Source organism: Salmo salar, chromosome ssa21 (assembly GCF_905237065.1).
Source record: "Salmo salar chromosome ssa21, Ssal_v3.1, whole genome shotgun sequence".
In the NCBI taxonomy this organism is placed as follows: domain Eukaryota; kingdom Metazoa; phylum Chordata; class Actinopteri; order Salmoniformes; family Salmonidae; genus Salmo; species Salmo salar.
The window spans coordinates 27,009,483-27,033,152 of record NC_059462.1 but is presented as its reverse complement, the minus strand read 5'-3'; the positions used below and the strand labels follow the sequence as shown (position 1 = coordinate 27,033,152).

The following is a 23,670-nucleotide window of genomic DNA, read 5'->3' as shown; positions in this document are numbered from 1 at the left end:
TCGAAACGCCATTTGAGAGGATAGCGATGGATATAGTGGGCCCACTACCCAAATCCGCCAGAGGGCACCAATACATTCTGGTCATTCTAGATTATGCCACTCGCTACCCAGAAGCCATTCCCCTTCGGACAATGGCTTCCAAAAATATCGCCAAGGAACTAGTGCTATTGTTCACCAGGGTAGGGGTCCCAAAGGAGATCCTTACTGACCAGGGGACCCCCTTTTATGTCCCGCCTTATGGCGGACCTGTGTAAATTGTGGCAGGTGAAACAGTTGAGGACATCGGTTTACCATCCACAGACGGACGGGATGGTTGAGAGATTCAACCGGACCCTGAAGTCAATGCTCAGGAAGGTAATCGACAAGGATGGGAAAAACTGGGATTGCATGTTGCCATATCTGATGTTTGCCATTAGAGAGGTTCCTCAAGCCTCGCTGGGGTTTTCTCCCTTCGAGCTGGTATATGGGAGGCACCCCCGGGGAATCTTAGACATCGCCCGGGAAACCTGGGAACACCAATCCACCCCGTATACTAGTGTCATAGAGCACGTCACGGCAATGCAAAACAGGATAGCCACAGTCATGCCCATCGTCAGAGAGCACATGAGACAAGCACAAGAGCACCAGCGGCACACTTATAACCGGCAGGCTACCCTGAGGGAATTTCAACCGGGAGATAAGGTGTTAGTGCTGATCCCCACGGTAGAGTGCAAACTACTAGCCACATGGAAAGGACCATATGAGGTAGTGGAGAGAATAGGAGAAGTTAATTATCGGATCCGACAGCCAGGTCGACGGCCCCAGGAACAGATCTATCACATAAACCTATTAAAAGCATGGAGAGAGAGAGAGAAACACTAATTGTCACGTACCCCACACACACTCAGGAGACAGCCGAAGTAAATATTTCACCTACTCTGTCCCCAGCACAAGTACAGGAAGTAAAGACCCTGATCCAGAAAAACAGAGATGTGTTTTCAGAGGTACCCGGCCGAACTGAGGTTACAGCTCATGATATCGTTTCCCTACCAGGGAGAAAAGTGAGCATGAGGCCATATCGGGTACCCGAGGCTCGACAGGCAGCGATTAGAGCAGAGACGGAGAAAATGTTGACAGCTAGAGTGATCGAAGAGTCACATAGTGAGTGGTCTAGCCCAATTGTGATGGTCTCCAAGCCCGATGGGTCTTTGCGGTTCTGTAACGACTTTCAGAAGGTAAATGAAATCTCCAAGTTTGATGCCTACCCCATGCCCAGGGTAGACGAACTACTGGAGAAAATTGGTAAAGCTCGGTACATTACGACCCTGGACCTGACAAAAGGGTACTGGCAAATTCATCTGACCCCCAGGGCCAAAGAAAAGACAGCCTTTGCAACCCCTGATGGTTTGTTTCAATACACCGTCATGCCATTCGGCCTACACGGGGCCCCAGCCACCTTTCAACGGCTCATGGACAAGGTCCTAAAACCGCACCAAGCATACGCCGCAGCTTATTTAGATGATGTGGGGATCTACAGCCCAGATTGGGAATCCCACTTACCTCGGGTACAGGCAGTGTTAGACGCCCTTAGAAAGGCAGGGCTCACAGCGAACCCTGCCAAGTGTTACGTGGGGTTAGAGGAAACGGAGTATCTGGGATACACCGTGGGAAGAGGATTAATCAAACCCCAACGTAAGAAGGTGGAGGCAATTAGAGAATGGCCGAAACCAATAAATAAGAAGCAGGATCGAGCCTTCCTAGGGCTGACCGGGTACTACCGGAAGTTCATCCCAAGTTATGCCACAGTGGCCGCCCCACTCACCGACATGACTAGAGCCAGAGGGCCAAACATGGTCAAGTGGGATGAAAGGGCCACCAAAGCATTTAGGACATTACAGGAGGCCCTCTGCTGTAATCCAGTGCTGGTGGTACCAGACTTTGAGAGAGAGTTTGTGGTTCAGACGGATGCCTCAGAGGTCGGCTTGGGAGCAGTGCTGTCCCAAGAGGTAGAAGGGGTGGAACACCCCATCCTGTTTTTAAGCAGGAAGCTGGAACCACGGGAAACCAACTACTCAGTTGTTGAGAAAGAGGCGCTGGCAGTAAAGTGGGCTCTGGAAAGCCTGAAATACTACCTGCTGGGGCGCCACTTCACCCTCATCAGTGACCATGCACCACTCACCTGGATGCATAGGGCTAAAGAGAAGAACGCTCGGGTGATGCGGTGGTTTTTGAGTCTCCAACCGTTTCACTTTGACTTGAAACACAGAGCAGGAAAGGAAATGGGAAATGTGGATGGGTTATCCCGCATGCATGCATATTTTGCTGCGGTAGCCCGACCTAGGGGGTCGGATCTAGGGGGGAGATGTGTGGCAAAGAAGGGGGTCGAGTGATAAATGGCAGATATGTGAGGGCAGACCTAATAAACGGGCTCTGCCCGATCACTAAAATGGCCACCCCGATCAGAACTACAGATCAAAATGGCCGACTGCCAAAACTACAATTCCCAGAAGCAAGGGGAACCCTCAGAAGGTGGAGCCGACCCACAGATAAAGGGTCAAGAAAAACCAGGAAGAGAGAGAGAGAGGGCGGGAAGGATCTATGAACCATAGAGAAAGAGACAATCTACATTGGCTGGATTTACCGTGTACGAGCTGGACTGTTTTGGACTTACCTGTTGGCGTTTAGACCTGGACCTACCGAGAACCAGATTTGTGTACCGAACCCTGCTATCCTTGACCTTACCTGCGGCCTGGGTGGACCAGGACAGAGAAACAAACATACAGGTACTGTCATGTTCGAAAGAACTTTAATTCTGGGCTGACTTTGGTGACAGTTTCCCACTTAATTTGTGACAAACGCTCCTAGCTTTGAAGAGGTTTGCCACAATATATATGTTTAGCTGCATCTATAGCTTCATCTGTAGCTGCACACCCACCTGGTTGTCCAGGGATTCCAGGTCGGCCTCCTTGGCCAGGTGTACCCTTCTCTCCAGGCTCCCCCTGCTGGCCAAACCCTGGTACACCAGGAGGACCCCTCTCTCCTTGGGGTCCAGTGATCCCAGGTTCCCCATCCAGACCACGGTCCCCCTTGATGCCATCTCGGGCCTGTAGGCAGAGATCAGAGAGAGAGGGATGAGTGACTACATCACTGCATGAGCATAGATGCTGCAAGCTTTAAAGCGATGGCTGAAACACACCCACGCATGTGTGCACACACTTACAGGTTCTCCTTTGGGTCCGGGCAGGCCTGGTTGTCCAGCTTTCCCTGGCAGTCCATCCACACCTGGCAGTCCTCGTGTGCCCACGAAGCCAGACCCTCCTTTGTCACCCTTCAGCCCTGGAGCCACGTAGATATCCCCAGGCTCCCCATGGGCTCCTGGAGCCCCTATCAACCCAGGAGTACCGTAATTACCCTGAGGAGAGGAGAAGAGACAGCAGGATCAATCAACAAATCTATTTTATTAGAAAACTACTAGACAAACATACATAGCAATGACGTGTCAATATTGCACTATAAATTGTGCCTTCCTGTATTACACTTATGCTAAAAAATGTATTCTACTCAGCCATTTACTTTATGTTCGTTTTCTTATCTTCTATTATTTCTAATTGCTGTTGCATTGTCGAGAAGGTACCTGGAAGTCAGCATTTCGTTGGACGGTGTATCCTGTACATACGACTAATAAAACTTGAAATGTGAACGTCCTCTGACTACTTGTTACACACAAATAAGGATCTTGATCTTCATGGAGCTATAGTGATGCAACATTTCCACCGTAATGGTCTTCATCATGTTCTATTAGAGGAATGAGTAATGTGATGAAGATAACTCACAGGGCTTCCATCAGGCCCAGTAGGTCCAGGAAGGCCTTTGTCTCCTTTAGTGCCTGCTGCTCCAGGATATCCTACAGGAGACGAACCACACCTCTCAATCAAACACATCAACACCATCTCAAAGGAAAGAGTGTGGAGGTGGATTAATATAGGCCCTAGGGTCAGGATCTTAACCTGAGACACAGGCTGAAGATGTGGAACTCAATCTTAGCGCCAATCACTTGTTGAAATCAATGGCACCAAAGGTTTCAATGCTGTATATGTAATCTCAATTTATGATTCATTCAATAGTGTGGGTCACCTCACCTTGCAGTCCTTTAGGTCCCTGTGGACCGGGGAGTCCAGGGGGGCCGAAGGCTTCACAGTGCACACACGTGTCTCCCTGATCACCTGAAGGTACAACGCAATACAAGTTTACAGTATAGAAATAACAGGTAGGTGACGGCGTGGGATGAGATGTTTCGCTAACAAAGTCAACTTCTCAACTGCACTATATGAAATGACCAAGTCTCACCATCTCCTCTCTCCCCTCCTTACCTTTCTGTCCCAACTCCCCCTGTAGTCCTGGTGGGCCAGGGGGCCCAGGTGGTCCCTTCTCAAGGGCTGGATCACATGGCTCATCACCTATACAGAAAGCACAACACACACACATACAGAGAGAGGTGGTAAAAGTGAGAGACATCTCAGGTAACACTGAGGCACATAAAAGACTCCAGTGCTATATGTATAATCAGCTACAGTACATGACTCCAGAATGACAAAGGTCACACTATGAATGTGTAAAGTGTACCTACCAGGAGGTCCGGGAGGACCAGGGGGTCCGATGGATCCATCTTGTCCAGGCTTTCCTGTGAGAGAGTCCCCATCTGCACCCCTGTCTCCCTTCTGACCGATCTCTCCTGGTTGGCCCTTCTCTCCGGGAGGTCCTTCAATATGCCTGCCTAAGATACACCAGAGAGGAGGCACACGGTGAGGTTTGGGGACGTCAACTAACACACTACATGACAGAGAGGAAGTAAAATGTGACCAAGTCTCAAAGAATGCACTGATCACTTGATGGGTGTGTTTTTGTTCTCTTACCTGGTGGACCAAGGTCTCCTTGAAGACCAGGGAAACCTTTCAGAGGAAAAATTTACAGTTGGTGGTACATAAGGCCTATATAGAACCTTAGTGTGCATTCTTCTATGGATGCTGGTGTGATAACATAAACAGTGTAGTTTTATAAAAGGGTGGTGGTGGGGTGTACTGTACCTCTTTCTCCTTGTAAGCCCGGGAGACCAGGGGGGCCGGGAGAGCCAGGAGCACTATCAACCTTAAAATCACAGAAAACAAAAATGTATACAAAATGTTCATCCCCCTGCATACCAGACTCATATATTACTACACTATTTAAGAATAATGCTGATGCTCAGCACTCTGTTGGTCTCATTTCAATTTCAAAGACTGTATGGTGACATCTGGTGGTAGAAAAAGAGAATTGCACCTAAATGTACAAAAGTTAGATAAACGTGCTTAACGGTCTCAGCACATCTACATAGAGAGAGAACAGAGCAGAGGTTCCTAAACTAGGGGTTGCCTGATATGAAAATGAACATTTTTCTAATCTAAAAGTAAGAATTCAACGACGCACCCTTAGATTGCACCCTTAGAGTGCCGCACTTGACCGTTGCCCTTGAATCATTACCACGGTGAATGGCTAAGCCTGCAATGCTATGAAATTACACACTATTGAAGATATTTTGATATTACAGGCTGCAATTGATATGGTGAAAACAATGTGTGGGGGGGCAGAGGAACAGAAACTCACACCAATACCTTTGTAAGATAACACTGTGAAACTAAGAATTGATGCTAGCAATCAAGAGGAAACTGACTGAATGACTCAAACTCCCCACCATATGCTCTCCAAATGGACGTGAGCTGTGTGGGCGGAGACGCATAGTACTATAGTGATGAAAAACTGATTTCATGGGATCGAGTGGTGAGCTTTTGCAAAGATGGGGCTCCATCTATCACGGGACGGCGGGCAGGCCTCTTCACTCTAGTTATGTTCTCAACTGGCCTACCTTGAAGGCCATGAAGGTGAAATAAAAAAAAATGAATGTGTCTCCCTCTACCATATGGATGATACACCCACTATATAGAGATATGGGATCAGAGCAGGACAATGTTCTATTTCATAATGAGGCTTGATGGTTATCGAGGGAGAGTGTTGGAAAGATTTATCAAATTGAGAGAGGAACTGTTGTCATTCGCAATGGATGTTAAAAAAATTGACTGTTGTCTTTCTGTGTAATGACAAAATGTGTATCCTTGCCTATGCAACGACATCCAGTATTTGGGGAACTGAACGAACTGAATGCAAGCATGCAGGGGAAATACAACAAAATTCTACAGAGTGACAGAATCAGCGAAATCTGTTTGACGGTGATCCTGGCTCAGTTGACATGCCGGTTCCTGACTCAAAGGGAATACGATGCCGTCTCCCTCCGAGCATTAAATCTCATGGTATGCTGATTCAGTGCTCTCGTCTACATTAAAAACAAATATCCTTCCAGGTTGGATGTGACAGGAGAGATGAGGTGCGACCACGCCCCCTGACCTTGAGAAGCTCCGATGCGACATGGATCAAGCACACCCATCTCATTAGTGGTGGTGAGATTAGAGAAATGATGTCAGACTAATATGCAATTGACTGTCATAGCCCCAATTAAAAAAGTAAACATTGGCTGTTAATTACATAATTTGTTTTCACGTGGTGGGGTCATGATCATTTTCAGATATCAAAATGGGGTCGTGGGCCAAACATGTTTGGGAACCACTGGTATAAAGTATGCAGAGACAGTACTTACATATGCTGGAGGTCCTTTCTCTCCTTTTTCACCCTAGAACACAGAGAGATGTCCATTTTATTAGCCTCAGAACTGAAAGGTAATTCAGAGATCATTTCTAATAAGCATATGACAGGTGTGTACAGGTTGACAGGTACAGTATAAATGGTTGTGTAGTTACCGGTGTTCCATGGTATCCAGGGCCGCCAGGAAAGCCTCTCTCTCCCTGTATGACAACAGGCACATCACAATGATCAGGACAAAGACATCAAACTGAACTACTGAGACAAAACCCCAAGAGAGAGCGAGAGAAGGACAGTGACACAGACATAATGAGAGGGAGAGAGAGAAATACAAGAGGGTAGAGTGAGAGACTAGGTGTATACATGTATGACCTTGTATGACCTTACTTTAAATCCATTGTCGCCATCTTTGCCAGGTTTTCCCTGAAATCCAAGACACAGAAACTCAGTTCTTCCATGAAAGCAAATAATGTTGTTTTACTTCAATAAAATATTGAAATGTGATCATCGTCACTCACCCTTGGTCCTGGTGGGCCTTGTTCACCCTTGACCCCGTTTAGATAGGGAACGCAAGAACCCTGCAGACAAAAATGGAAATTACATCAATGTTACTCATAGTGGCCATCAAAATATTTACTTAATGTACTGTAATGTCATTTCATGTATGAACAAGTTGAAAAATAGTAAAACACTCACTTTCTCTCCTCTGTCTCCTGTCTCGCCTCGCTGACCCTGAAGGACAGATACAAACACCTTTAGTAAGCAGGCAGACCTACTTTCCCTTCATCCATTCATCAATCCATCCATCCACCCATTTATCAATCCATCCACCCATCCACTGATACCCATAGATGTGTTAACAGAATGAGGAGGACATTCGTCAGTGGCCTATGCTCCATGAAGGATTCAAGGACTTAGGTCAAAGTAAGTTATTGATTATAAAGAGCTGGGTACCGGTGGTCCAGGGAGGAAATGCGTAATGGTATTTCCTCCTACTTCCTGTGATGGGAGTCCAGGGGGGCCAGGGGGACCACGGAGCCCTTGTGCACCCTATCAGGAGAGGGAAATACCAAGGGTACTGATCAGAAACGGGAGCAAAGAAAACTATATAGAGTGGAAAGGCAGAGGGCTTTGTCCTGGAAGAAGAGGAGGTGAAGGGAGATTGGGACCAAATCTGTCCCTCAATGGTGAAGGAAGGAAGTTATAACTGTTTACAACTGATTTATTATGGCTAAATAATTTCTCATAAACTCTTTATAAAGATGTTATGAACATAAAATTGTGCGTGTTTCACCTTGTCTCCCTTCTCACTCTGGAATGACAGCCGGTCACCCTGGAGAGAGAAGGCCAACGTCATTACTGAGACAACTTATTGAACATCACAAATGAGAGCAATCTGATTGGATGAACAACAATATACAGTACAATAGGTGGGAACTTTGGCCTTTTATTAGAAGATAATTGACAACAAGCCTACCTTTTCTCCTGGGGGGCCAGGTGTACCAGGGAAACCCTAAAGGGAAAGAGCAATATAGTCAGTGTTCTAAAGACAATATGATCCAAAGGTTAACATTCTTCACAAAAGTAGTTAGAATAAGGTATTATCATAGAATTGGGTATCATTTAAGTCTAAGTGATCCTGTGTTGGCCCAGTGTTAGAGTGGTCGCTCACTCTGGGTCCGTCTGATCCCTGGTTTCCTGGGGGGCCTTCGGGTCCTGAGGGGCCATTAGGTCCCTGTAGGAAAGAAAGGATGAATATTCTGTATAAGTGAGTTGTTGTCAGGCACGCGCGCACACACACAATCACAAGCACGCACACACATACAGTGCCTTCGGAAAGTACTCAGACCCCTTGACTTATTCCACATTTTGTTACGTTACAGCATTATTCTAAAATAGACTAAATAAATAAAAATCCTCAGCAATCTACACACAATACCCCATTATGACAAAGTGAAAACAGGTTTTTAGACATTTTTGCACATTTATTAATCATAAAAGACAGAAATACCTTATTTACATAAGTATTCAGACCCATTGCTATGAGACTCGAAACTGAGCTCAGGTGCATCCTGTTTCCATTGATCATCCTTGCAATGTTTCTGCAACTTGGGTACCAAAACATTTCTGCATTATTGAAGGTCCCCAAGAACACAAGACTCTTCCTACAGCCCGCCTCCCGGCTAAACTGAGCAATCGAGGGAGAAGGGCCTTGGTCAGGGAGGTGACCAAGAACCCGATGGTCAGTCTGACAGAGCGCTAGAGTTCCTCTGTGGAGATGGGAGAAACTTCCAGAAGGACAACCATCTCTACAGCACTCCACCAATCAGGCCTTTATGGTAGAGTGGCCAGACTGAAGCCACTCCTCAGTAAAAGGCACATGTCAGCCTGCTGGAGTTTGCCAAAAGGCACCTAAAGACTCAGATCATGATAAACAAGATTCTCTGGTCTGATGAAACCAAGATTGAACTCTTTGGCCTGAATGCCAAGCGTCACTTCTAGAGGAATCCTGGCACCATCCCTACGGTGAAGCATGGTGGGGGCAGCATCATGCTGTCGGGATGTTTTTCAGCGGCAGGGACTGGGTGACTAGTCAGGATCAAGGCAAAGATGAACAGAGCAAAGTACAGCGAGATCCTTGATGAAAACCTGCTCCAGAGCGCTCAGGACATCAGACTGGAACGAAGGTTCACCTTCCAGCAGGACAATGACCCTAAGCAAACAGCCAAGACAACGCAGGAGTGGCTTCGGGACAAGTCTCTGAATGTCCTTGAGTGGCCCAGCCAGAGCCCGGACTTGAACATGATCAAACATCTCTAGAGAGACCTGAAAATAGCTGTTCAGCAATGCTCCCCATCCAACTTGACAGAGCTTGAGAGGATCTGCAGAGGAAAATGGGAGAAACTCCCCAAATACAGGTGTGCCAAGCTTGTAGACTCATACCCAAGAAGACTTCATGCTGTAATTGATTGCAAAGGTGCTTCAACAAAGTACTGAGTAAAGGGTCTGAATACTTATGTCAATGTGATATTTCAGTTTTAGATTTTTTATAAATTACCAAAAATGTATAAAATCCTGTTTTTGCTTTGTCATTATGGGCTATTGTGTGTAGATTGATGAGGGGGAAAAAAAACAATTTAATACATTTTAGATTAAGGCTGTAACTTAACAAAATGTGGAAAAAGTCAAGGGGTCTGAATACTTTCCGTAGGCACTGTACGTACCGGTAAACCAGGTGTTCCAGGGAATCCTTTATCTCCTTTCAGTGGGATGATTCCTAAAACACCACCTGGGTCTCCCTGAGAGAGACAGACAGAGACAGGTTAGAGACTGATACACTACACACAGGGCCCATCAACAATGTTTTAGTAGATGTCTTATGATGCTACAAATGCTTCCATACCTTTAAACACTGAAATGTACATACTTTATTTAGGATGTAAAAGTCCTCGGTTTTAACTTACTTTCATTCCCATTAGTCCAGGGATACCCTGAGGAGAGAGATAGAGTTGTAAATCTCGCCCGATCGAATTATAAATACATTTTATTAAGAGCTCATTATAACATCTTTCAGTCTAGTGCCTTTTGTTTCGTTAATTGATTTAGGTCTAGTATGAAATACTGGTCTAAGGTGAAGTCTGTGGCAGCGTTGAAGTAAACACTGTGACCATGTTGGTAATGTTGATGGTGCAGAGCGCTTACAGGAGGACCCTGTAGACCAGGGAAACCAGACTGTCCATCTGTCCCTCGATCTCCCTGGAAAACAGACACACAGACAAGAGACATCAGTTCACACCGAAGACAGGGTTGAGACAACATGGTTAGGTAGAAGTGGGTAAATAACAGGAATTATTAAGTCAGTTTCTACACAGGTGTGTAACAGCAGAGTTGATACCAAACAAATGACTCACCTTTGTTCCGTTGCACCCTGGAATACCTGACGATCCAGGGGGGCCGTCTTGCCCGGGGATACCCTGTGGGGGAGAGGCAGGACACACGAGGACAGGTAAGACATTTGTGAGGTAGGACACATGGCCTAAACAGTCAAAACTACTTGCATGTGTGGTTATGGTTTACAGGAATTAACAGAACTTACCGGAAGCCCTGGATTCCCTGGGAAGCCTGACAAACCATTAGATCCCTGCAAGACATCACAACACAGTATTTATATTTGAGCAATTTAGCAGATTACTTTGAATACAAGTAATTGCATTCCAAAAAGAAGGCAGAATCACATTAATCCAGTAATATGAAGTTATACGCTGTTCAAGGTAGTCCAGACAAAAGCCAAAATGCTGTAAGAAAGTAAAAACTGGTTTCCAGACTAGGAGAGGTCTGCTCTGACAGCGTTATTGTACTTACACGTGTTCCTTTCATTCCAGGAGTTCCAGACTCGCCATATTCTCCCTGGGAAGAGACAAGTGACATTGAGGTGACATTAAGACAACATAGAAGTGACATAACAAATTTTTTTGTAAATAAAATGATGAATGCGTATGTGTTATAATATAAGCATAGTAAATCACATTATACTGTCTCAAGTAAGGACTCCTGGAGGGTTGGGGAAACTCTGAAGGGGTGTGGTCTGGAGCTGACACTCACCTTAGGGCCCATCGGCCCGGCGGGCCCCTCGTTGCCCTGCATGCCCGGGAACCCCATGTTGCCTTGGAGACCAGGAAACCCCCGCTCACCCTACAGGACACACAAAGCAGGTTGAACAGATTCGAATGAAGTTACCCGTATAGATGCTGATCTATGTTTTTCAGAATCATGGTTGAGTTTAGGGTTTAAGTAAGGTAAGCTGATCCTAGATCTGTGCCTACAGGCAAGTGGGGTTAAACAAATTATGATTAGAAAAATATATGAAGGGGATTGATGAGACAGCAGCAGCTTGTCAGTAGTGATTGCTTCATGTGTTCCTTCTATCTGCCACTAGATGGAGCTACTGTTCTTTCACGGGGCCATGTAGTCTGCCCTCACCCATTGAACACTGAACAAAAATATAAACGCAACATGTAAAGCATTGGTCCCATGTTTCATGAGCTGAAATAAAAGATCCTTGAAATTATCCATACACACCAAAAGCTTTTTTCATCACACAACACAATGCCACAGATGTCTCAAGTTTTGATGGCGCATGCAACTGGAATGCTGACTGCAGGAATGTACACCAGAGCTGTTTCCAGATAATTTAATTTTCATTTCTCTACCATAAGCCGCTTCCAACATCCTTTTAGATTATTTAGCAGTACACCCAACCGGCCTTACAACCGCAGACCACCGGTGCATGGCGTCATGTGGGCGAGCAGTTTGCTGATGTGAATGCTGTGAACACAGTGCACCATGGTGGCGGTAGGGTTTATGGTATGTACAGGCATAAGCTACGGACAACAAACACAATGGCATTTTATCAATGGCGATTTGAATGCAGAGCGATACCGTGACGAGATCCTGTGGCCCATTGTCGTGCCATTCGTCCGCTGCCATCACCTCATGTTTCAGCATGACAATGCACGGCCCCATGTTGCAAGGATCTGTTCACAATTCCTGGAAGCTGAAAATGTCCCAGTTCTTCCATGGCCTGCATACTCACTAGACTTGCCACCCATTGAGCATGTTAAGGATGCTCTGGATCGACGTGTATGACAGTGTGTTCCAGTTCCCGCCAATAACCAGCAACTTCGCACAGCCATTTACGAGGAGTGGGACAACATTCCACAGGCTACAATCAACAGCCTGATCAATTCTATGCGAAGGAGATGTGCCGTGCCAAGAGTGAGAGAGAGGGATCTAGAGGGGGGGTGAGGAGTGGAAAAGCAGTGTTTTTTGGAGCCCGTTTTTGTGTGTGTGTTTCTGTGTCTTACTCTCTTGACCTCCTGCCTTTCTCTTTCCATCCCCCTCCCATATCCCTCCATTTCTAAAGCTCACACGGGGTTTGAAGTTGAACATTCAATTCTGGGCCATGAGAACCAGGACACGGGCCAGTCGCCAAGGGAACAGAACTCCGATCGTGGGCGGCAGGAAGTCACATCATCACAGCGAAACTATGCAGGGAGAATTGAAACAGCGGTTGGTTTGCCAGGCAATAACACCTTTCAACAGACAGACAGACATGAAGTATGACTTCACCAGGCTCAGTCTGTCAGACAGTCAGTAAAGGCCTGGGTCCAGAGAACACACAGCTCCTCTGTGGTATGTCTGTGTGGCTACTGTTTCTAAAACAGTGAGTCATCTTGAGAGCTTAAGGCTACACATGCAGGGCAGATAAGACACTGTTGCTAGGCTCTAATGTGAGTCAATACATACAGTAGCAGCAACATAATAGTTTTTGTCTGGAATCACTGAGAGGGTGGAGATGTAACTGAGTGTGTCATTGTTACTTTGAGATAAGACAGGCTCCCAGTGTGCAGACTTTGTCTTCAAGTGTCTTGTAAACTTCTAACCACAATTGTAAACCACTGATTGCTGGATGTACTGTAACAGTGTGATACTCTTTCAAAAGCGAGTGAGAGATTGTTCGGTCTGGTGGGAATGCGGCCTCAGCCCAGCTGTGTGTCTGGGCATGCTCTAATTCCGCCTGATTCCTGCTCCGTGTCGGTCTTCCGTTTCGCCGTTTTCCACCCAGGACTAGACTGACCTGCCTCGACTCAAAGACTATACCTAACATAGTAAATGTACAGCTGTGACACACAAATTAGTATGATATGATATGTTACGTTTGGTATGGTTACATAAGGCAAAAACGAAAGGAATTAAGTAGGTCGGGAGGATGGTGGCCTATGACATGGGTAGAACGCAAACATCTAGGAACCCAAAAAGCTGCATGTTAAAATCTTTGCATTTTAACTTTTTAGCTACTTTGCTACTACTTAGCATGTTAGGTAACCCTTCCTCTAACCCTAACCCGTAACCCCTAGCCTAGCTAACGTTAGCCACCTAGCTAACGTTAGCCACCTAGCTAACGTTAGCCACCTAGCTAACGTTAGCCACCTAGCTAACGTTAGCCACCTAGCTAACGTTAGCCACCTAGCTAAGTGTAATTCGTAACATATCATACGAAATGGATGATGGACATCCAAAAATGTTTACATACTGTACCATAAGAAACGTCCCTAGACAGTCACCACCACTTTGAGCCTAACAGGGATTGTGGAATCTGTAGTTTGTAGGTGAAAGAGATACGGTGTGAAGAAAACAAGAGAGTGAGAGAGCAATGTGAAACTGGTAGACAATGGAGTGATGGACATAATGCTTACCTTTTCTCCTTTTACTCCACTGCAGTCACATTTTCCTCCGCACGATGACCCAGAACACCCCTACAGAGAGAGAGAGAGAGAGAAAAATTAGCAATCAATCTACTTTACAGTCAACGGCATTAGTGATCAGTAGACTGAGACTGAGACCATTTTACATTTACAATTTACATTTAAGTCATTTAGCAGACGCTCTTATCCAGAGCGACTTACAAATTGGTGCATACACCTTATGATATCCAGTGGAACAACCACTTTACAATAGTGCATCTAAATCTTTTAAGGGGGGGGTGGGTTAGAAGGATTACTTTATCCTATCCTAGGTATTCCTTAAAGAGGTGGGGTTTCAGGTGTCTCCGGAAGGTGGTGATTGACTCCGCTGTCCTGGCGTCGTGAGGGAGCTTGTTCCACCATTGGGGTGCCAGAGCAGCGAACAGTTTTGACTGGGCTGAGCGGGAACTGTGCTTCCTCAGAAGTAGGGGGCCAGCAGGCCAGAGGTGGATGAACGCAGTACCCTTGTTTGGGTGTAGGGCCTGATCAGAGCCTGAAGGTATGGAGGTGCCGTTCCCTTCACAGCTCCGTAGGCAATCACCATGGTCTTGTAGCGGATGCGAGCTTCAACTGGAAGCCAGTGGAGAGAGCGGAGGAGCGGGGTGACGTGAGAGAACTTGGGAAGGTTGAACACCAGACGGGCTGCGGCGTTCTGGATGAGTTGTAGGGGTTTAATGGCACAGGCAGGGAGCCCAGCCAACAGCGAGTTGCAGTAATCCAGACGGGAGATGACAAGTGCCTGGATTAGGACCTGCGCCGCTTCCTGTGTGAGGCAGGGTCGTACTCTGCGAATGTTGTAGAGCATGAACCTACAGGATCGGGTCACCGCCTTGATGTTAGTGGAGAACGACAGGGTGTTGTCCAGGATCACGCCAAGGTTCTTAGCACTCTGGGAGGAGGACACAAGGGATTTTACACCACTAGAGGGCAACATAATCCCCCCCCCATCTGATCACCCCTAGTTTCCCAACGCTCTCTGCATTATTTTACAGTATTTAGCTCTTCTGCCAGTGGGAACACTGACACTAACATAAACACACACACAGCATGAACCAGAATCAAGTTCAAATGAAGTTCAGTTCAAATGATAAGAAAGGCAATAGTGGTGTTAACTGTTGTCATTTGCTTTGCAGCTTTGGGGCAGCTCTCCTGCAGCAACCCTACCAGGCAATTACCCACATGACAATTTACCAGCTGGCCTCACTACTCTCTCAGCTCCCTCTCCCTCTCGCCTCTTCCCCTCTCGCCAGGGACTAGAGCCTGGGAACTGGCCTGTACCCTATCTCTCCTCTCTTATCCACCTGTTCCTTCACTCACGTGTGAGGCGTGCTGTCAGAGCCCTGTCAGGCAGAGCAGGCTGGAGTATATCTACTGAGACTGGGCTAACACTGAGGACAGGGCTAAGGAGCACACAGCCATGTGAGTGACACTCCCAAGAAGCACACACACATATACACGTGTGACTAACCCTAAGTAACCCCTACAGAGCACAGTCGTACAACCCCAAACATACAGTACACACATACATACAAACATACATACAGTACACACATACAAACATATGTACACACATACATACAAGGGACTCCAGAGTGGGGCAGCGGTCTAAGGCATTAGGAGTCCCATAGGGCGGCGCACAATTGGCCCAGCGTCGTCCGGGTTTGGCCGGGGTAGACCGTCATTGTAAATAAGAATTTGTTGTTAACTGACTTGCCTAGTTAAATAAAAAAATATATAGAAACATACAAACATATAGTACAGACATTCAAACATACAGTACACACATACATACAGTACACACATACATACAAACAAACATCTCCATCATCTACCCTCACTTCCTTTCACAATTCCCCGTTCACTCCCCACTCTCACACACTTGCCTCCGCTCCACCTCAAGTCCAGGCTAAGTGGATCAATGTGTACTTGCTGCTGCTGATCTGAGAACCCTGGAAAACATGGGTATCAGTCACCCTCTAAAACTCAAATCAGATTGGATCTCCATCCTGCTATCTTCATCCTCACCTCAGGCCCCATCTGCATTCACTGTACATGTGTGGCCTGTAGCAAGTCAACCTCTCTTCTTCATACAATCTCTCTTTTTCGCCCCTTCTTTCTTGCTCTTTCTCTTTTCCTCACTCTGTAACAGTGTTGCTTCCATCCCTCTCCTTGCTCACACCTGGACTTGAACCACGGACCCTCTGAACACATCGACAACAGTCACCCACAAAGAATCGTCACTTATCGCTCCACAAAAGCCACAGCCCGTGCAAAGCAATGGAAACTCAGAGCGAGTGACATCACCGATTAAAACGTAACTAGCTCGCACCGCTAACTAGCTAGCCATTTTACACCAGTTACCTTACTTTCCTATTGTTTTTATAGAGATTTTACTAGATTTCCTTCTAATGTGCTGGAGGAATAGTCAATCAACATGGTAGAGTGAGTGCCTGCTTAAGAGCGAAAGCGAACGAGAGAGCGAGAGCAAGATTACTGACTGTATGAACCATCTACGTACATGTGTTACTTGTTATGGTAAAATCTTCTAGCTCACACCAGTATGGCTTCAGATGTACATAACCTTTTACTGTTCATTATTTTGACAAATCCCCATGATTGTTAGATACTGTATGCCAAGAAGAGCTGAAACTGACATTTGTGACATTCACAAATGTAACTGATTTCAGTGATCAATGTCCATGTGTTGTTCTCTCCGTTTCCCTCCGCCTCCAATTCTCTCTCTTTCCTGTTTGTTCCGTCTCCCTCTCTATCTCCTTCCCTCCATCCTCCTGTTAGATAAAACGTCCTTCTCTGATCCGACATTCCAGCAGGCTCTTTGCATGACTGAGATACCCCCAACCCTCTAACCCAGAAAACATTGACACGCATGATGTGGTAATGTCTCCACGTGTGTGTCATCTCCTGTGTATGTTCTCACTCTGCCATTCTGCGATGTCTATCACACACTCTCTAACCACAACATCAAAGCAAGAGTAGCTTATTTTTAGATGTCCCTTTTTGCTTTCTTTCTCAGTCTGTTTCGCATCTCACTAAACCAAAACACCAGATCGTCGAGATAGCAGGCTGACTGAACTGACATCCATACAAAAACAGATTTGTAGTTAATGACCTGTGCTGCTATAGAGAGAGACTGTCCACTGGCACAGACGTCAATTCAACATCTATGCCATGTTGGTTCAACGTAATTTCATTGAAATGACATGGATACTATGTTGATTCAACCAGTGTGTGCCCAGTGGGTTGGCTGATTGAGTATCTGGTCCTATGCGAAAAAGGGATCGTAAGAGGGCATTATCACCTAGATTCCCAAGTCTATAGGGCTATGGGGACTATCAGTAATAACAGAAAGCAGTAGAATGTATAAAACATCTCTCTGCGCGCTTGTGAGTATGTATGTGTGAGGGTTTCTCTCCACTAGTTCACATACTGGACCAATAGTCCACGACAGCAGAATTAAATGAGTGTGAAAATGATGAGAACAGAGAGGATGAGGAAGGAAATGATTGTGAAAGTACAGGGTAGGAGGTGAGGATGATGTATGAGTCTTGACTTGGCTGTAGTGAAGCCATTTTCCCAGAATGGTTGCATACTCAAACACTAAACAGATTCCAAAACAGATTTCAGATTCCAAACAGACTTCAAAAGAAAATAACCTACAGTATGAGGTGGGGAGAGATTCCTGGGTGTTGAGTGGAAGGTATTGAGTTTCTGAGTAACCAGTACACAATGGCCATGGCCAAAATCTGGCTTTCCTACTACTTACTTAAACTGCATACTGTGTACTAATCGTACTCCATACTTTTTAGAACGTATTGTTTAGTAAAAACAAATTCAGTAAGCTACAAATAACAGCATACTAGACTACTGAGAATGCAATTGTGTTGATTCCCATCATTCGTTCATTTTGGTATAGTGTGTCACCTCAGCTGATTGTCAGCTGTTGTCAGACATACCTGGGTCTCGAAATAAGATTCTATTTCTCAATAGTGAGTACAGAATTATATTAGATGAAAAGCCAAAATGAGTGTGACATCCTAGCATGTAAAGCATACTACATTTTCAAAATTTCACATACTATAAAACAAACAAAAAAAATCGGATAACCAAAATGCCTACTATTTAGAACGCAAGTAGGGGTATTCGGACACTGCCAATGGCCTGGGTCTGGAGTAGGTACAATAACCACCTCAACATAAACCTCACAAGTCTGTGTAAGCGTGGTTGTGTATCATTTGTATCCTTGTGTGTCTGCCTGTCAAATCTGTCCAAAATTATTTGTATTGTGTATATTTTTGCCAGAAGACCTGCTGGTGCTTATGTGCATGCCTGTAGAATTTTGCATGTGCATGTGTTTGCTTGTCAGTGTATGTATGCGTGTGTAATTGTGGGCGTGAGTGTTTAATCCATGGCCATGCTGCACAGGGCCCATGGGCTCCAGTATTTGTTTAGAAACAGACAGATAGCATCTCAGAGTGCCAGCAGATGAGTGAAAAAAAGGGAGAAAGGAGGAGAGAGACCAATTACCAGAGCTCATAGAGTGCGAGAGCGAAGGTCAGTTTAGAAGGAAGGGACTGTGATGGGACCAGAGGTAGAAATATCTACAAGCTTTGTGTGTATGCATGTGGGGGGATTCCACCATTTAGCCATAAATCTCCCAGTAGGCTCAATCCCAAGAGCTCAGACAGTTCAACACTTTCCCACTAGTTTGTCTGAAGTCATCATTGGTTTGTCTAATGTCACTACTCAGAAAGTAAAGCTCTTCTTAGAAACTCCCTATATTGAGGGCACAAGACACCAAGAAGAGAGGAGAGAGGTAATGTTTAGACTCCAGATTAAAGGGCTGAGGCCGGGGGAAGAGTGGATTGATACTAGGGGGTCTGACAGCCATATAAACAGTCATTATATGAGAGAGGATGAGAGTGCGAGAGAGTTATGTAACTGTATATGTCCATAATCACCTTGGCAGAGATAAGCATACAGACCTGCAGATGGATGTTCACATAGAGCCTGATCATCACTTCTCAGTGACCACGCCCGATTGACTGGCCGACTGACCATGTGCCTCTCATCAAGACAACCCTAAAATAGCCCTAAACATGCTGGAAGACTGATTCTCTGAAGGACTCTCCAACTCAATTACTGTAGAGGCCTAGCTAGAGAGACATACACACACAGAGAGAGAGAGCATGTTTGCCCTCTCCTAGCAACAGGACTTTCCCTGAAATCCTAAGGCTAAGACAAACAGGGTTCCTCTCACTGTGAAATTCTGAGGGTATTTCTGTACAAATCTGCACTTTACTGTAACATGCCATCTATATGAAGCAGCTACACTCGGTTCTCCTTCTCCCTGTTACAGACAAGCAGTGGAACAAGCTGTGATCAGACACAGATCTGGTCAAAACATCTATACTATGAAAAGAGTCCAATCACAAGGGTTTGTTTCCATGGTGATTTTGCTATGAAAAGGCAGCATGACTTTTTCCTCCCTGTGTGGGAAAGACCATTTTGGCTGGTATCACTTTTAATAGCTCACAAGGTTGCTGCCATGTCCTATGGTGGTGAGCTGAGAGTTAGGAAAGCAGTACTGTTGTTCACCAGACGGGGGCAGAAACATACCTTGGCTAGAAGCCTTTGAAACTGCAGTGTGCTCACCTTTGATACCGTAGGTTAACCTACTGGCACTTTCCTGAATGGTCTGTATAGTGTTTATGACCGTGTCTAAATAAGTGTGTACTGTAAATAGGTGTGTCAGATGCGTCATCAACACATGCATATCTAACCTATAGGTCAGGCTAATGTATGTCGAATGTCCTGTAGCAACCTTTGGAGCTTACAGCCACACTTTTGTGCTCTAGCACAACATTCCCTTCATAGCCGCCCACCACTGATTGATGCACCCCACAAACCCCCAGTCTATCCCAAAAACCCTCAGCAGCTGACTTCAACCCATGCCTGGCATGTGGGAGAATCAGTCCCTCATTCCTCATTCCACCTCTCTCCCTAAAATGTTGCTGCAATAGCCTGATGTGCATGTGCACGCATGCAGTGATTGTGATTCTGCGCTATAGACAGTCAGACCACTGCTTAGCTTTTTATTGAATGAGATACAATGGCAGTCAGTCATAACAATGTTTTGTGTCTGGCTTGAAGGTATTTCCTCTGTCCTACCACAGAAAGTACATAAGATCTCACTCATTCATAAACATGGCTCTCCTCCATAGCTCCTCAGCTGGAGTGAAGAGGAATTGCTATGGGTATTATCTCAACTGCTCATATCAGGAAGTCAGAATGTGGAAGAAGACTGCTTGTTGATGTTTTCAGAAACTAAAACAAAAGTCTTCCTGCTCCGAGTGTGTGTCTGGTCAGCCTCAGAATGCATACAGCACTGACAGTAGCGTTTTCTCCTGAAAGATGGAGGAAAAGGGGAAAGGAGAGAGACGAGGGCAGAGGGCAGAGAAGGGGATGGGTCTTCCTTACTTCCTTTCCCACAGATACGGATTTCACTGAGGGGAAAACCATGGAGTAAGTATTATTAGAATTAACAAAGTAGACAGCTTACACTGTGTTTGAACCCACAACATATGGAGTATCCAATTGGACCATTCGATCATCACCAGATTAGCCTGTTGCGCTAAATACCCTTTCAATAGAGGATAATGAGTTACAGTAAGGTTGTGCAACTATCTGGTTTGTTCCACCTGTCTCTACTGAGTTGTGAGATGTTCTAATGGGCCATAATGACCTCTGATGTAGTCTGGCTCCTTTTCCCACAGCTAGGATGATAACCATTGCAAAATATTCTATCACTGAAGATACCTCTACCAAATGCCTGGATGCTCTTGGGTGTGTCTTAAATATTCAAAGTGGATTCCACAGCAAATTCTCCAGTGTTAAATTTAACACTGGGCCAGTGTCTATACGGGTCCACACTTTTGAGTGTTCAATTAACACTGTGCTTAGTGCTGACACTGTTAGACGGTCAGTGTTAGGGAATTAACATTTTCAGTGTTATGCAATAATGCCTTTTTCTTCTTTGTGTGCATTTCCGGCAGACTAGACGCTGTGTTGCGTATTGCTGCCTTTCACAGGTCGGAGTGTGGATAGCACATTTTGGTCACAAAAAAAAGTGGAAAGAAAATTGCACCACCATCTAACCGTGCACCTATACACTATCCCCAAAAACCCACCACCCCATTCCACTACGTTGGCCCTAAACGATCCTACTCCAGGCCATCAGCCTGGGCGAATGGAACCCATTCTCTCAAAACGTCTTGTAGATATTCTGCACTAAAATCTCTCACACCCAAATATTTCTCTGCTGCTGCAACTACCACCTCTATCTTCTGTGACTTCCGCTCCATCAGCTCAGTGCAGTTGATCAGGCCAACTCACTGGAGGGCTCCCAGTCGAATCACACCCTTGGGCTATTCTCTCTTCTCTTCACTGCCTCAGCATAGGAAACGTTCTGCCTCTAGTGTGGTGCCTCTGTCCCTCTCTCACAGAGTTCTGCCTCTGTCCCTCTCTCACAGAGTTCACACAGGGTGCTCTCTCTATCCCAACTGTACACTCCCTCTAACTATGCCTTCCTGCACTTTTCTCACATCTGGAATCTCCCTTCTACACACTGCTGCGACATGTCCGAATCCTGTAAGAATATAGAGACGAGACACCATAGTGTTAGCTTTAGGAAACTGTTTAGTAAGTTAACACTGGATATCATTACAGAGCATTATGGGTAGTGTAGTACATCATGCTACATCTCCTTTTAGCTCAGCAATACTGTTTCTGAATAAACATGTTTTTTCTTTCAACATAACACTGTTCTGTTCTCACATGAACTGTTCCTTTTCTGAGGACACTTGTTACGTGTTACGTTTTTCTTGTTCCCCATTTTTCCCCTGCTAGTGTGTTTGTCTTGGGCATTACAGGTGTACCGAGTTGCGGCTAACGATGGTGGGCGTGGCTGTAGCTGATTACAGAGAGGATATCTGTTTTGCCGTGTGAGAAGAGAAGAGAAGAGAGGAGGGGGAGAGAGAGAGAGGACACTTGTTTTTTGTTTGATTATTTGTGTTAATTTCCTTGTGTTTCAGCCTGTCCTCCTGAGGCGCTCCACCCTACCTAGGTCCTGGAGAAGGGAAAAGGTAGATCTGCCCATGGGTGTACATTCTCACGTAGATAACCCATTGTTTTATACACTAGGTTAGCCGGGCGGGTGTCACCCTTGTATTTTTCTTGGAACCAGGTAGGACAGTGGGTTAGGGCTTAGAGTGTGTTAGGAAGGATTAGGAACCAGGTAGGACAGTGGGTTAGGGTTTAGAATGTGTTAGGAAGGATTAGGTGTGTAGAAGAGGAGGGACCTTTTGTTTATTTTCATTACTTGGACCCCGAACCCAAACATTTCCCTTCTCTTACCTTCCCTTGTTGTGGTTGTTTTGTTTCTTATTAATTATTTATGGGTGTGTTATATTGTTTATTTAACTAATTCACTAAACATCCCCTGAGGGTTAAAATTGAGTTCTGGTTGTGGTCTGATTTATTTATCGCTCATTGCACCCCACATTTCTTCCCTTTTCATCTGTATTACCTGGTGTGTTTAGGCCCAGGCATTTACGTCTCCTCCTCAGACGAGCTACACCCGAGGGGAGAACGTAAGAACACTGAACTCAGGTTTCTTTTCAGTCTTTACAAGTCCAGCCTTTCTAGAGCTTTTGAAACCCTGCCTGATCTAGTGAAAGCACTGGGGGAATCACCAGTAGGACAAAGGTGAATTCTATCTCTCCTGAGTACGCCCATGTCAGTCTCTACCAAATAGGATCTCAGTGTTGGGGCTGTTCTCAGAACTGATCCTGGAGTTTGTTCTGTAGTGATCCAAACTTCCTGTCCAGATGTGAGCTCTGGTAGTGATCTTGAGCAGTGGTGATGGTTGTAGTTCTTTGCTTGCTTTCCCCTTCCTTCCTCATCCATTTGGCGAAAAGCCTGCGTATCCGGCCACAAGGGATCCAGTTTGGTTGTTGTTTGTGGTAGGCTTGTGCATAGATGTCGCCCCATTAGCAGTTGTGCTGTAGAGAATACATGCTCCAATGGTGTGGCTCGGTATGCCAACAGCACTCTGCTATGGTCCATGTCTCTTTTCCAGAGATGTTTTTAAGGTCTATATGGCACGCTCCACTTCTCCATTTGCTTGCGGGTACAGCGGACTGCTTGTGATGTGTGTGAAGTTGTTCTCTTGAGCGTATACTCGGAAGATCTCTGCTGAAAACTGCAGTCCATTGTCTGAAACTACAGTCTCTGCGAAACTACAGGCTCATTTCAGCTACCTCGATGTATCTGGAGAAGTAGTCAACAATCAGCAGGTATGTTTTCTTGTTCCACTCAAACAGATCCTTTCCCACCTTTTTCTACGGTCGTTCAGGTACTCAGGTAAGTATTTGCAGCTCTCTGTACTGTGTTCTGTGTTTGAGACAGATTTTACACCGGTTAACTGCTTGTCGGATCTGGGCTGAAATTCCTAGCCACCACACTGATTGCTTGGCCCTTGCTTGGCAGTTTGAGATTCCTTGATGTCCTTCATGGATCTTTTGAAATATTTCACCTCTGAGTGTCTGTGGTATTACGAGTCTTTCTCCTTTCAGAAGGTCACCTGCCCCGAGAAGCTCTGCCCTGACCTGCCAGAAAGGTG

General features: G+C 45.6%; 1 protein-coding gene across 1 annotated transcript in view; it reads right to left on the bottom strand.

Moving 5' to 3' along the window:
* Positions 1 to 11,059: 11,059 nt before the first annotated feature.
* co4a1 (Collagen alpha-1IV chain) overlaps positions 11,060 to 23,670 on the bottom strand; it is a gene marked incomplete at its 3' end in the record, with an annotated part of 33,925 nt that continues 21,314 nt past the window's right edge. The window contains 3 exon segments of the mRNA NM_001165264.1: positions 11,060 to 11,073; positions 11,269 to 11,358; positions 13,923 to 13,982. Of these exon segments, the coding sequence (NP_001158736.1) occupies positions 11,060 to 11,073; positions 11,269 to 11,358; positions 13,923 to 13,982 (164 nt within the window).